The 13,891-nt window shown below is 51.1% G+C and overlaps 1 protein-coding gene and 1 long non-coding RNA gene across 2 annotated transcripts in view; one reads left to right on the forward strand and one right to left on the reverse strand.

Annotated features, from left to right (window-relative positions):
• The window catches only part of LOC147100261 (myelin protein P0-like), a 28,166-nt gene extending 17,112 nt beyond the window's left edge, over positions 1 to 11,054 (reverse strand). The window contains exons 1-2 of the mRNA XM_085967771.1: positions 10,967 to 11,054; positions 8,834 to 8,888 (exon numbers count right to left, since the gene is read on the reverse strand). Of these exons, the coding sequence (XP_085823897.1) occupies positions 8,834 to 8,885 (52 nt within the window). The 5' untranslated portion in view covers positions 8,886 to 8,888; positions 10,967 to 11,054. The remainder of the gene's footprint in view (positions 1 to 8,833; positions 8,889 to 10,966) is intronic.
• The window catches only part of LOC147100259 (uncharacterized), a 207,005-nt gene that overhangs the window by 185,392 nt on the left and 7,722 nt on the right, over positions 1 to 13,891 (forward strand). The window contains exon 4 of the long non-coding RNA XR_015073698.1: positions 10,950 to 11,115. This is a non-coding gene — a long non-coding RNA (uncharacterized LOC147100259). The remainder of the gene's footprint in view (positions 1 to 10,949; positions 11,116 to 13,891) is intronic.

Genomic DNA, 13,891 nt, shown 5'->3' on the forward strand with positions numbered 1-13,891 from the left:
AAATGTAGATTTGAAAAGAAACACGCAGAAAGCGGGAAAAAGAATGGAATCAAGATGGCGGCCACTCACCTCGGTTCAGAACGATAAGGCCACCCACACACGCACCGATTGGTCAATCGCCCTGTCACTCGACTCCAGGAGGGCCCGCCCGCACGCGCGACGAACCCACCCCCGCGACGCAGTGATTGGTCGACCGTCGGGTCGCTCGACCGGATGATTGGTCGACCTTCGCGTCACTCGATGCTAATGAGCGGATAATGAGCGAATTTTGAACGTTTTTTGGATACCGCGGGCGCAATTTTTGTCTCGCCGAAACATAAATATGCTTATGACCATTCCGGAATCGTAAACTTTCTTTTGATGTAACGCACGTGTCGGTACGCTCTATAACTGGAGAGTGTATAGCCGGACAGACAGACAGACAGACAGAAGGACAGACGTACCGCTTTTACTATATAGATAGATAGATAGATTTTATATATTCAATTTTTTCAATTCAAATCGCTTTATTGGCATGACAAGGTACATCTTATGTTGCCAAAGCATCGAAAAACATTCATGTTTGAACACAAAAATACAGATCTATCCATACAGTGTATAAACAGATATATCCCTGAGTGTATAAATATACATTCATATAATTTGTATATACTCTTTTCTTATATTTAGTGGTTGTCCCTCTGTTTATGGCAAGCTGCAACATAGTGTGCCGCTAAGGTTACACAATTTCTCTCTTCCCCTAGTAGGTATGGGAGTTTTTGGTCGTCATTCAAATTTCTGAATTCCGGGCATATTTTTGTAAATTTTGGGTAGAAATTCTCCCTTATGCCCTGATATTTTCTATAAGCTGTGAGGAAGTGCATCTCTGTCTCCACCACTCCCTGACTGCAGTGAGAGCATATCCTGTCCTCTCTTGGTAGCCGGGTCTGCCTGTGTCTACCTTTTTCGATCGCCAGGCTATGTTCACTAAGTCTGTACATTGTCAAGGTTTTTCTCAGTTTGCTATCCTTTACCATGGTCTCTCTCCCCCCGTCTCTCTCTCTCTCCCGTCTTTCTCTCTCTCTCTCCCGTCTCTCTCTCTCTCTCTCCCACCAGTCTCTCTCTCTCTCTCTCTCCCACCAGTCTCTCTCTCTCTCTCTCTCCAGTCTCTCTCTCTCCCACCAGTCTCTCTCTCTCCCACCAGTCTCTTCTCTCTCTCCCCCTTCTCTCTCTCTCTCCCCATCTCTCTCTCTCTCCCCTGTCTCTCTCTCTCTCTCCCACCAGTCTCTCTCTCTCCACCAGTCTCTCTCTCTCTCTCTCCCACCAGTCTCTCTCTCTCTCTCTCTCCCCCACCAGTCTCTCTCTCGCTCTCCCACCAGTCTCACTCTCTCTCTCTCCCACCAGTCTCTCGCTCTCTCTCCCACCAGTCTCTCACTCTCTCCCCCAGTCACTCTCTCTCCCTCCCCCCCCAGTCCCTCCCTCTCCCTCCCCCCAGTCCCTCTCTTACCCCCCAGTCGCTCTCTCTCCCCCCCAGTCACTCTCTCCCTCCCCCCTAGTCTCTCTCTCCCCCCAGTCTCTCTCTCCCCCCAGCTATCTCTTACCCCCCAGTCTCTCTCCCCCCCAGTCCCCCCAGTCTCTCTCTCCCCCAGTCTCTCTCTCTCTCCCCCCAGTCGCTCTCTTTCCCTCCCCAGTCTCTCTCCCTCTACCCCCAGTCTCTCCCTCCCTCTCCTCTCCCCAGTCTCTCTCTCCCCCCCCAGTCTCTCTCTCTCTCCCCCCCAGTCTCTCTCTCTCTCCCCCCATCTCTCTCTCTCTCCCCCCCGTCTCTCTCTCTCTCCCCCCCAGTCTCTCTCTCTCTCTCTCTCTCCCCCCCAGTTGCTCTCTCTCCCCCCAGTTGCTCTCTCTCCCCCCCGTCGCTCTCTCTCCCCCCCGTCGCTCCCTCCCCCCCGTCGCTCTCTCTCCCCCCGTCACTCTCTCCCCCCCCGTCGCGCTCTCCCCCCCCGTCGCTCTCTCTCTCCCTCTCCCCCCCAGTCTCTCTCTCTCTCCCTCTCCCCCCCAGTCTCTCTCTCTATCCCTCTCCCCCCAGTCTCTCTCTCTCTCCCTCTCCCCCCGGTCTCTCTCTCTCTCCCTCTCCCCCCGTCTCTCTCTCTCTCCCTCTCCCCCCCAGTCTCTCTCTCTCTCCTCTCCCCCCGTCTCTCTCTCTCTCCCCCCAGTCTCTCTCTCTCTCCCTCTCCCCCCCCAGTCTCTCTCTCTCTCTCCCTCCCCCCAGTCTCTCTCTCTCTCCCTCTCCCCCCAAGTCTCTCTCTCTCTCCCTCTCCCCCCCAGTCTCTCTCTCCCTCTCCCCCCAGTCTCTCTCTCTCCCTCTCCCCCCTAGTCTCTCTCTCTCCCTCTCCCCCCAGTCTCTCTCTCCCTCTCCCCCAGTCTCTCTCTCTCTCCCTCTCCCCCAGTCTCTCTCTCCTCTCCCCCCAGTCTCTCTCTCTCTCGCCTCTCCCCCAGTCTCTCGCTCTCTCCCCCCAGTCTCTCGCCCTCTCCCCATCTCTCGCCCTCTCCCCCCAGTCTCTCGCCCTCTTCCCCCAGTCTCTCGCCCTCTCCCCCCAGTCTCTCGCCTCTCCCCCCAGTCGCTCGCCCTCTCCCCCCAGTCGCTCGCCCTCTCCCCCCCAGTCGCTCGCCCTCCTCCCCCCAGTCGCTCGCCCTCTCCCCCCAGTCGCTCGCCCTCTCCCTCTCTCTCTCTTCCCCCGTCTCTCTCTTCTCCCCCCAGTCTCTCTCTCTCTCTCTTCCCCCGTCTTTCTCTTCTCCCCCCAGTCTCTCTCTCTCTCTCCCCCCGTCTCTCTCTCTCTCTTCCCCCAGTCTCTCTCTCTCTCTCTCTTCCCCCCAGTCTCTCTCTCTCTCTCCCCCCAGTGTCTCTCTCTCTCTCTCCCCCAGTCTCTCTCTCTCTCTCCCCCAGTCTCTCTCTCTCTCTCCCCCCCGTCTCTCTCTCTCTCTCCCCCAGTCTCTCTCTCTCTCTTCCCCAGTCTCTCTCTCTCTCTCTCCCCCCCAGTCTCTCTCTCTCTCTCCCCCAGTCTCTCTCTCACTCTCTCCCCCCAGTCTCTCTCTCCCCCCCCAGTCTCTCTCTCCCCCCGGTCTCTCTCTCGCTCCCCCCCAGTCTCTCTTTCTCTTCCCCCCAGTCGCTCTCTCCCCCCCAGTTGCTCTCTCCCCCCCAGTGTCTCTCTCCCCCCCGTCTCTCTCTTCTCCCCCCAGTCTCTCTCTCGATCCCCGGGCCTCTCTCCCCCCCAGTCTCTCTCTCTCGCTTTCCCTCTCTCTCTCTCTCTCCTTCCCACACAGACAGACAGACAAACTCATTTATATATATAAAAATTATTTCGACTTTTTTCATAACAACATGCCCTCAAAAAACCCTCGGCACCGCCGGGCACTCCAACTAGTTCTATATATACCCCCCCGAACCCCTCGATTAGATTCCAGCCTGTAACTCACTCCCGGGTATCTGTTATTCTATATATAAAACCCCCCGAACCCCTCGATTAAATTCCAGCCTGTAACTCACTCCCGGGTATCTGTTATTCTATATATAAACCCCCCCAACCCCTCGAATCAATGTCCGGTTCCTCAGCACGGACTGAGCTCTGTTATTGCCCACTAATATGCGTTACAGGCCAGGATCTTTTGTGCAATGATGATGGAATCACCGCTGGGCTCAATAACCACACACATGCCGCTTCCAGCAGCGGGCATGAGACGGTGATCTGGAAAGATACCATTGGCTGCTATTCCCTTCCCTAGCCTAAGGGCACTGGGTCCAGCTGGCGTGCCCTTGCTACCCCAGTGGGTAACAGCTCTCTCTCTCACAGACAGGAGATTGAACTGGGCTCCCCTGATCCGTATGGCTTAGTATACAACACCAGGCGCTTGACCATTCCTTGACACATTGAATCATAGAATGATACAGCACAGAAGGAGGCCGTTTGGCCCATCATGCCTGTGCCGGCTCTTTGAAAGAGCTCTCCAATTTGCCCCACTTCCCTGCTCTTTCCGCATAGCCCTGCAAATTTTCCTTCTTCAAGTATTTCTCCAATTTCCTTTTGAAAGTTACTATTGAATCTGCTTCCACCGCCCTTTCAGGCAGCGCGTTCCAGATCACAACAGCTCGCCGCAAAAACTGCTTTTTCCTCCTGTCACCTCTGGTTCTTTTGCCAATCACCTTAAATCTGTGTCCTCTGGTTATCAACCCTTCAGCCATTGGAAACAGTTTCTCCTTTGAAATTTATGCCATGTATACTCAAGTCCTGGTCATTAATATATATCAAAAAGAGCAGCGGTCCCAACATCGGCCCCTGGGAGACACCACTGTAAACTTCCCTCAGTCTGAAAAACAATCACTAACCACTACTCTCTGCTTTCTGTCCCTTGGCCAATTATGTGTCCACACAGCCAGTGCCCCTTTAATGCAATGGGCTTCAGTTTTGCTAACAAGTCTATTACGTGATACTTTATCAAACACCTTTTAAAGTCCATATACACAACATCAACCACACTATCCTCATCGACCCTCTCCATTACTTCATTAAAGAGCTCAATCAAGTTAGTCAAACACGATTTGCCTTTAACAAATCCGCTCTAGCTTTCATTTACACATTTATTGAATGAAATGCAGTTGATGTTGTCCATGCCTCGAATACTGGAACAATTGAAACAAGATTGTTCAGAAAACCTCTGCGGATATAAACTAAAGCTAGCTGCAGATCTTCCTACTCAGGCTGTAGGTTCATTTGACAAACAAGGGCTCCTTCAAAGAGTCCGAGTTGGAAAATATTACCTAAAGCCACCATTATCCAGCCACGGGGGTTCTTGGTTTAGTGTCTCGGGTGGAACTTGGCACCTATGTCAAGGTTGCCCTCCCTCAGTACTGCATCGGAGCACTGGTCTGAACTATGGTGCCTTATGAAGGGTTAAGTTGCTTTACAGCGAGAAAGCGACTGTGGATAGAAGTCAGGCACCTGGAAAGAGGGAAACTGTGGGTGGTTCGTGGTGCGGCGGGGGCGATGGGGAAGGGGAGGGATGTGTTGAAGTGACTTCCTCTTTACGGTAAGTTACAGTTGCTGCTCGCCTGTGCAGCGGTGGAACTGCGACTGGTCTGAGGGGCGCTCCGTCAGAATCTCAGCACAGCTGGGGTCGGATTGCCCACCACCTGAACGGAACTTGGGTGACTTGTGCAAGGGATAGGAATCCTGAAACCAAACTGCTGCCTTAAACACCTTCCATCCAAACGCTTATGCATTTGTTTTGTTGAATATAGATGAGAGGGCTGTCCTCTGAGGAGAGACTGAGTAGACTGGGCCTATATTCTCTGGAGTTTAAAAGAATGAAAGGTGATCTCATTGAAACATATACTGTAAATTATTAGAGGGCTTGACCAGGTAGATGCTGAGAGGCTGTTTCCCCTGACTGGAGAGTCTAGAACTAGGGGTCACAGTCTCAGGATAAGGGGTGTCCATTTAAGACTGAGATGCGGAGGAATTTCTTCACTCAGAGGGTGGTGAATCTTTGGAATTCTCTACCCCAGAGGGCTGTGGATGCTCAGTTGTTGAGTATATTCAAGGCTGAGATTGATAGATTTTTAGACTCTAGGGGAATCAAGGGATATGGGGATCGGGGGGGGGGAAAGTGGAGTTGAGGTCGAAGATCAGCCATGATCTTATTGAATGGCGGAGCAGGCTCGATGGGCCGAATGGCCAACTCCTGCTCCTATTTCTTATGTTCTTATGTACAATGTGATTTGATAGAGGTATTCAAAGCTATGAATGGAAGGGTCAGAGTGGATAGAAACTGAAGGACTCATTTTAACTTTATTTGCCGGGCGAGAATCCCATGGGATTGGGCGGAACGCCGGTTTTATATCTCGCTCTCTGTTGGCTTTAATGGAGATTAAAATCGGGCGAGGTGTGAAACCAGTGTTGCTCCCGATCGGGCCAGTTACCCTATGGACGGGTTAGGTTAAAATTGCCCCGAGAGTGTTTCCAGTGGTTGAGGGGACATAGATGTAAGATTAAATAATAGAGATTTAGGACAGAGAGCAGGAGAAATTTATTTTTTACACAAGAGAGTTGTGAGGCTGTGGAATTTACGACCAGAGTTAGTGGCTGAAGTCGAGACCATGCCAACATTTAAAAATAGGTTAGATAGGTGGTTGCAGGATAGGGGGATAAAGGAACGTGAGAATAGGGAACAGGGGAGAGCTCAGTGCAGTAGCACTCTCGCCTCCGTGTCAGGAGATTGTGGGTTCGAGCCCCACTCCAGACACTTGAGCACAAAAATCCAGTCTGACACTCCCAGTGCAGTACTGAGGGAGCGCCGCACTGTCGGCGGGGCAGTACTGAGGGAGCGCCGCACTGTCGGAGGAGCAGTACTGAGGGAGCGCCACACTGGCGGAGGGGCAGTACTGAGGGAGCGCCGCACTGTCGCAGGGGCAGTACTGAGGGAGCGCCGCACTGTCGGAGGGGCAGTACTGAGGGAGCGCCGCACTGTCGGAGGGGCAGTTGAGGGAGCGCCGCACTGTCGGAGGGGCAGTACTGAGGGAGCGCCGCACTGTCGGAGGGGCAGTACTGAGGGAGCGCCGCACTGTCGGAGGGGCAGTACTGAGGGAGCGCCGCACTGTCGGAGGGGCAGTACTGAGGGAGCGCCGCACTGTCGGAGGGGCAGTACTGAGGGGGCGCCGCACTGTCAGAGGGGCAGTACTGAGGGAGCGCCGCACTGTCGGAGGGGCAGTACTGAGGGGGCGCCGCACTGTCGGAGGGGCAGTACTGAGGGAGCGCCACACTGTCGGAGGGGCAGTACTGAGGGAGCGCCGCACTGTCAGAGGTGCTGTCTTTCAGATAAGATAGAATGGTTACAGCACATAAGGAGGCCATTCGGCCCGTCGAGCCTGTGCCAGCTCTCAGCAGGAGCACTTCAGCTAGTCCCACTCCTCCGCCCTTTCACCTTAGCCCTGTAAAATTTTTTTTATAGAATCATAGACGTTAAACTGAGGCCCCATCTGCTCTCTCAGGTGGATGTAAAAGATCCCATGGCACTATTTCGAAGAAGAGCAGGGAGAGCTCTCCCCGGTATCCTGGCCAATATTTATCCCTCAATCAACATCATTAAAAAATCAGATTATCTGGCCATTTATCACATTGCTGTTTGTGGGAGCTTGCTGTGTGCAAATTGGCTGCCGCGTTTCCTACATTACAACAGTGACTCTACTTCAGAAAGTACTTCATTGGCTGTCATGCGCTTTGGGACGTCCTGAGGTTGTGAAAGGCGCTGGAGAAATGCACGTTCTTTCTTTCCTCTGTTCTTTTACTTCTGCCTGGGCTGTGGTCAGCACAGACCCATGAATGGACGCTGGGACTTTCCTGGTCTGTGTGGCTCCGTACCACACCGAGTAGGGTGCTTCCATTCTTCTCATTCTTCCCTCTCTTCCGAGCCTAACAGCACGCAAGGCAACCCATTTCTCCCACTGCTTCCAGGCATAAAACCGGTGACCAATTTAGCCCAATCTGTCCAGGTGTTTGTCCCACTGCTAAACTCGTGGCACCCAATTTTTTAGATGTCCGGGCAGACGCCTAAAGCAGGCATCAACTCCTTTAGTTAGGGGGCCTAATGTCTGCTGAAGTATCCTGTCTCCCCTCCTGACCCCCTCCTGATCCCCCATCTCCTACTCCTGACCCCCATCTCCCCCTCCTGACCCCCGCCTCCCCTCCTGACCCCCGTCTCCCCTCATGATCCCCGTCTCCCCCTCCTGACCCCCATCTCCCCCTCCTGACCCCCGCCTCCCCTCCTGATCCCCGTCTCCCCCTCCTGACCCCCGTCTCCCCTCATGATCCCCGTCTCCCCCTCCTGACCCCGTCTCCCCTCCTGATCCCCGTCTCCCCCTCCTGACCCCCTCCTCCCCTCCTGAATTGTCTGGCAACCTGTCGCTGTAGATGCTGAGAGGCTGTTTCCCCTGGCTGGAGAGTCTAGAACTAGGGGGAATAGTCTCGGGATAAGGGGTCGTCCATTTAGGACTGAGATGAGGAGGAATTTCTTCACTCAGAGGGTGGTGAATCTTTGGAATTCTCTACCCCAGAGGGCTGTGGATGCGGAATCGTTGAGTATATTCAAGACTGAGATCGATAGATTTTTTGACTCTAGGGCAATCGAGGGATATGGGGATCGGGCGGGAAAGTGGAGATGAGGTTGAAGATCAGCCGTGATCTTATTGAATGGTGGAGCAGACTCAAGGGGCTGAATGGCCGACTCCTGCTCCTATTTCTTATGTTCTTAATAAACTTTTCTCTTGAGGGTTTAAAGTTAACACTTGCAATGAACTGTTTACAGAGAAGTGACCTGTAAGTTAGTGGTTGTCATTAACAGTTGTTCAGAGCTGTCTCTCTCTCCCCCGATTGTGTTTGTCCACCTTCCTGATTGCCTTGGAGTCTCCAGGAATTGAAGATTCATCTCCGGGACACTGCTGTGAGCAAAAACTCAGGAGAAAAATCATAGGGGGCATTAAAAGAAATGGGTTTTTTAAACATTTTCTTTAATCGCTTTTAGTTATTATAAAAATATTGGAGATGGGGGAGGCGGGGAAAAAAAATTGCTGTTTGACGGACAGTCAAGCATCATCCAATCAGGTAAGGTGGGGCACTCTGAGGATGGACCAATGGCGCGAGTGTGGGGGCGGAGCGGTTAGAGGTCATGTGATGAAATCTCCAGGAATACATCCAACGAGAGTTGGCAACCCTTTCCCCCTGCCCCCGATCACAGTTGAGACTCAACACCCTTCCACACAATAATGCATTGTTCCACCATCTCTATGCTCAATAAACAAAGCACTTACCATAGAATATGAGAGCTGGCAGGAGCAAGAGCAGACCCATCCCACCATTCATCACCTATTGAGAGAAACACAGGATATTACAGTCAGCGATAGCATCAACTTGTATTTATACAACGCCTTTAACACGGTAAAACGTCCCAGGGCACTTCGCAGGAAAGTTATCAGACAGAATTTGACACCGAGCCACATCAGGAGATATTAGGGCAGATGTACAAAAGCTTGGTCAAAGCGGTAGGTTTTAAGGAGCAACTTAAAGGAGGAGAGAGAGGCGGAGAGGTTTAGGGAGGGAATTCCAGAGCTTAGGGCCTCAGTAGCTGAAGGCATGGCCGCCAATGGTGGAGCGAAGGAAATCGGGGCTGCAGAAGAGGTTAGAGATGGAGGAGTGCAGATACCTCAGATAGTTGTAGGGCTGCAGGAGGTCACAGAGATAGGGAGGGGGCGAGGCAATGGATGGATTTGAAAACAAGGATGAGAATTTTTAAATCGAGGCATTGCCGGACCGGGAGCCAATGTAGGTTAGTGAGCACAGGGGGTGATGGGTGAACGGGACTTGGTGCGAGTTAGGATACGAGCAGCAGACATTCGGATGAGCTCAAGTTTACGTAGTGAAATTAAAGTTTGCAGATTGGATTCCCCAATGGTTGATGGGGTTAGTGCGTAACCCAGTGTCGGACTGTGTGGGACTCCGTCCACTGACAGGTTCCATCCTTGTTTCAGGCTGAATTAGCTGGTCCCAGCGGAGGTGCTGGTAAGGGGGGGCCTACAAACTCCATGGACAAATTCAGCCACGGTTCCTCCCTCTGATCACTGTGACCCCTGCTGGACAGTGTGCGAGTTTGGAAGTGGATTGGGCTCACCCATAATGCCCCCAAGGTCGAATTGCCAGCCGACACGCTGTTGGAGGCTCAGGCATGAAGAATGGAAAATTAGACGAGGCACTGGGGAGGTGGCAAATGCAGCCTGTGGAACCCGGACCCCAGTGAGAGTCACTCCTAACATTCCCCAGGTAGCGATAACTTCTTGTCCACTTGTTGGAACTGTAGGACTTGTTCTGTCCAACAGTTGTTTTCCAGACTCGACTATTCCAACGCTCTCCTGGCTGGCCTCCCACCTTCCACCCTCCGTAAACTTCAGCTCATCCAAAACTCTGCTGCCCGTGTCCTAACTCGCACCAAGTCCCGTTCACCCATCACCCCTGTGTTTGTTAGCCTATATTGGCTCCTGGTCCGGCAACGCATCAAATTTAAAATGACTGTCCTCGTGTTCAAATCCCTCCCCCCATCTCTGTAACCTCCTCCAGTCCTACAACCTTCGAGATCCCTGCGCTCCTCCAATTCTGGCCTCTTGTGCATCCCCGGTTTTAATCGCTCCACCATTGGCGGCTGTGCATTCAGCTACCTGGGCCCTAAGCTCTGGAAATCCCTCCCTAAATATCTCCACCTCTCTCTCCTCCTTTAAGATGCTTGTTAAAACCTACCTCTTTGACCAAGCGTTTGGTCACCTTTCCTAATATCTCCTGATGTGGCTCGGTGTCAAAATTGTATCTGATAACGCTCCTGTGAAGCCTTGGGACTCTATAGATAGAGTAAACAAAGAGGAACGGTTTCCGATGGCTGAAGGGTCAATAACCAGAGAGCACAGATTAAAGGTGATCGGCAAACCAGCAGACATGAGGGAAAACCTTTTTACGCAACGACTGGTTAGGATTTGGAACGCGCTGCCTGATAGGGCGGTGGATACAGATTCAATAGTCGCCCTCAAAAGGAAATTTTAAATACTTGAAGGAGAAAAAAATTGCAGGGCTATCGGGAAAGAGACTAAATGGATTGCTCTTCGAAAGAGCCGGCGCAGACTGGATGGACCGAATGGCCTCCTTCTGCACTGTACTGTTCTATGATTCTGTGGTTTTACCAGGTTAAAAGCGTTATATAAAAGCAAGTCGTTGTTAGTGTGAGAGGAAAAACTCGTAACACACGGGAACATTCCTCCTGAGCAGATGAACTGTATTTTAACCCTGCGATGTTTCCAACATGTTAACACAAAACCAATCAATTAAAACAGAAATCTCTGATTGAAAGTGGATTTTGTTTTTTCTCCCACTTTTTTTCTGTTACAGAGCAGGGAAAAACTTACGAGCTGATCGGTCGCTCCACGGAAGCTGCTCCTGCTAAACTGCTGCGATTCAGTCACACCCAACACTTCATCCGCCTAGACTGGGTTTGGTTTCCTGCCGAGCAGCAGCCTGCTCTCTTTCCCTCGGAGTGTTAATTGCCATCTGCAAGGTAGCTGGTCACAGCATTGTGCTGTTTCCCTGATTGGCTCTTGGGACCAGGAAACCACACTAAAGAAGTGCAGCACACAGTTTTAGTTGTTCTTTCCTCCCAGTCTCCCATTTTTTTAAAGGGCCAGCCTCCTCACTGGAAAAAGCAACAAAGTGTTTGGAAAAACCTCCCTTTTAAGTTTGTTTAAAAAGCACAAGCCAACAATGTAAAAATGTATTAGAATAGAACGAGAAGTGTCTGGCACACTTTCAGTATTTGGAGAAAGTTCGAGCCTGGCGTTTTAATCAGTGAGACAGACCTCCAGACTGGTGCATTAAAGGCCTTTCGGATGAGACAATAAACCGAGGCCCAGTCTGCTCTCTCAGGTGGACGTAAAAGATCTCGTGGCACTATTTCTAAAAAGAGCAGGGGAGTTCTCCCCAATGTCCTGGGCAATATTTATCCCTCAACCAACATCATTGAAAAACAGATTATCTGGTCATCATCGCATTGCTGTTTGTGGGAGCTTGCTGTGCGCAAATTAGCTGCCACGTTTCCCTACACTACAACAGTGACTGCACTTCAAAGGTACTTCATTGGCTGTGAAGTGCTTTGGGACGTCCTGAGGCCATGAAAGGCGCTATAGAAATGCAAGTTCTTCCCTTTCTATCGTATCCTCCTCAGGAATCTGCTATGTGGGAATTCTATTCATCAAAATTGAGCGCGACCTCACTATTGAAGGCAACAGTAAACCTACAGGTGGGACGGGGGAGCTTAGGAACATAGGACAGGAGTAGAACACTTAGCCCCTCGAGCCTGTTCCGCCATTCAATGAGATCATGGCTGATCTGTGACCTAATTCCATATACCCGCCTTTGCCCCATATCACTTAATACCTTTGGTTATCAAAAAGCTATCAATCTCAGATTTAAAATTAACAATTGACCCAGCATCAATTGCTGTTTGTGGAAGAGAAGGGGGTAGGGAATATCCTTTGGAGTTTTGAACAGATGGCTTGTTTTGACCCCCTTCAACTTCCATCACTGAACCAAGCCAGCTTGTCATTAATGAGTGGCCACATTTGGCTGATTGGAGAAGCCAAAGACCATTCAGACCAAAGGCGGTCATTGAATATATTCAAGACGGAGATTGACAGACATTTGAGCTACAAGGGGGTCAAGGGGTATTGGGAGAGAGCGGGAAAGTGGAGTTGAGGCCAAGATTGGATCAGCCATGATCTTATTGAATGGCGGAGCAGGCTCGAGGGGCCGATTGGCCGACTCCTGCTCCTATTTCTTATATTCTTATGGGTTCATAGGTGGAACTAAACTTGTCCCAAGTTGTCAGCTTGACTCAATTGTAGCATTCTTGCCTCTGCGTCATGTCGTTGTAGGTTCAAGTCCCACTTAAGCGCATAACCTGGACTGACACCGCACTGCAGTACTAAGGGAGTGCAGCACCATCAAGGCAAGTCTTGTCAAGGTAGATGCTGAGAGGATGTTTCCCCTGGCTGGAGAGTCTAGAACTAGGGGGCATAGCCTCACAATAAGGGGTCGGCCATTTAGGACTGAGATGAGGAGAAATTTCTTCACTCAGAGGGTTGTGAATCTTTGGAATTCTCTAGCTCAGCTGAGTAGTTGAGTATATTCAAGGCTGAGATCGATTTTTGGACTCTAAGGGAATCGAGGGATATGGGGATTGGGCAGGAAATTGGAGATGAGGTAGAAGATCAGCCATGATCTTATTGAATGATCGAGGGGCCGATTGGCCGACTCCTGCTCCTATTTCTTATGTCCTTATTCACAGACCAATGCACGCAGCCTGAAACTCAGCGGGGGAAATCACTTTGGAACTGACAAATGAAGGAATTTACAGTTAGACCACAGCCCTCCCCCTGAGGAGTTTGCCTCTGCTGTCTTCAGGTGGCCTGGTATGGTTTTCAGTTACATCGCAATTGGAGACGTAGTGAAGCAAAATCACTTCACACCAACTCCATCCTCGCACTACCAATGCACGCCACAGGATGGATACAGGATAGAAAGGGAAATAGGAACGCTTAATCCGGAGCACTATTAAGTTACAATACAGAACAAAGGTGGATATAAGTAAAAGGAGGCAGAGACTAATACAAAGGGTTTAGAACAGATGTCAATGAAGGTTCACCAGTTTGATCCCTGGGATGAGAGGGGTGCCCTCTGAGGGGAGATCGAGTAGAATGGGCCGATACCCTCTGGAGTTTAGAAGAATGAGAGGTGATCTCCGTGAAACGTATAAAATTCTTACAAGGCTTGACAGGGTAGATGCAGGGAGGGTGTTTTCCCTGGCTGTAGAGTCTAGAACCAGGGGTCACAGTCTCAGAATAAGGGGTCAGCCATTTAGGACTGAGATGAGGAGAAATTTCTTCACTCAGAGGGTGGTGAATCTTTGGAATTCTCTGCCCCCGAGGGCTGTGGAGGCTCAGTCATTGAGTATATTCAAGACAGAGATCGATAGATTTTTGGACACTGAGGGAATCGAGGGATATGGGGATCAGGCGGGAAAGTGGAGTTGAGGTAGAAGATCAGCCATGATCTTATTGAATGGCGGAGCAGGCTCGAGGGGCCGTATGGCCGACTCCTGCTCCTAATTATTATTTCACAAAAGAACGATCACTACCCTGGGCTGAACTTCTGGGTGGAGTTACAGAAGCAAAACTCTGCAATCACTCAATAACCAGGATTATGCCGTGACTGGGAAGCAACGTTCCCTTTAAGCCGCAAAGCCCAACGCAGCCGGTGAGCTGGCTTTTAAATTGAAA

The sequence above is a fragment of the Somniosus microcephalus genome, chromosome 26 (assembly GCF_052327205.1).
Source record: "Somniosus microcephalus isolate GS21.2 chromosome 26, FLI_Smic_1.0, whole genome shotgun sequence".
Taxonomy (NCBI): Eukaryota; Metazoa; Chordata; class Chondrichthyes; order Squaliformes; family Somniosidae; genus Somniosus; species Somniosus microcephalus.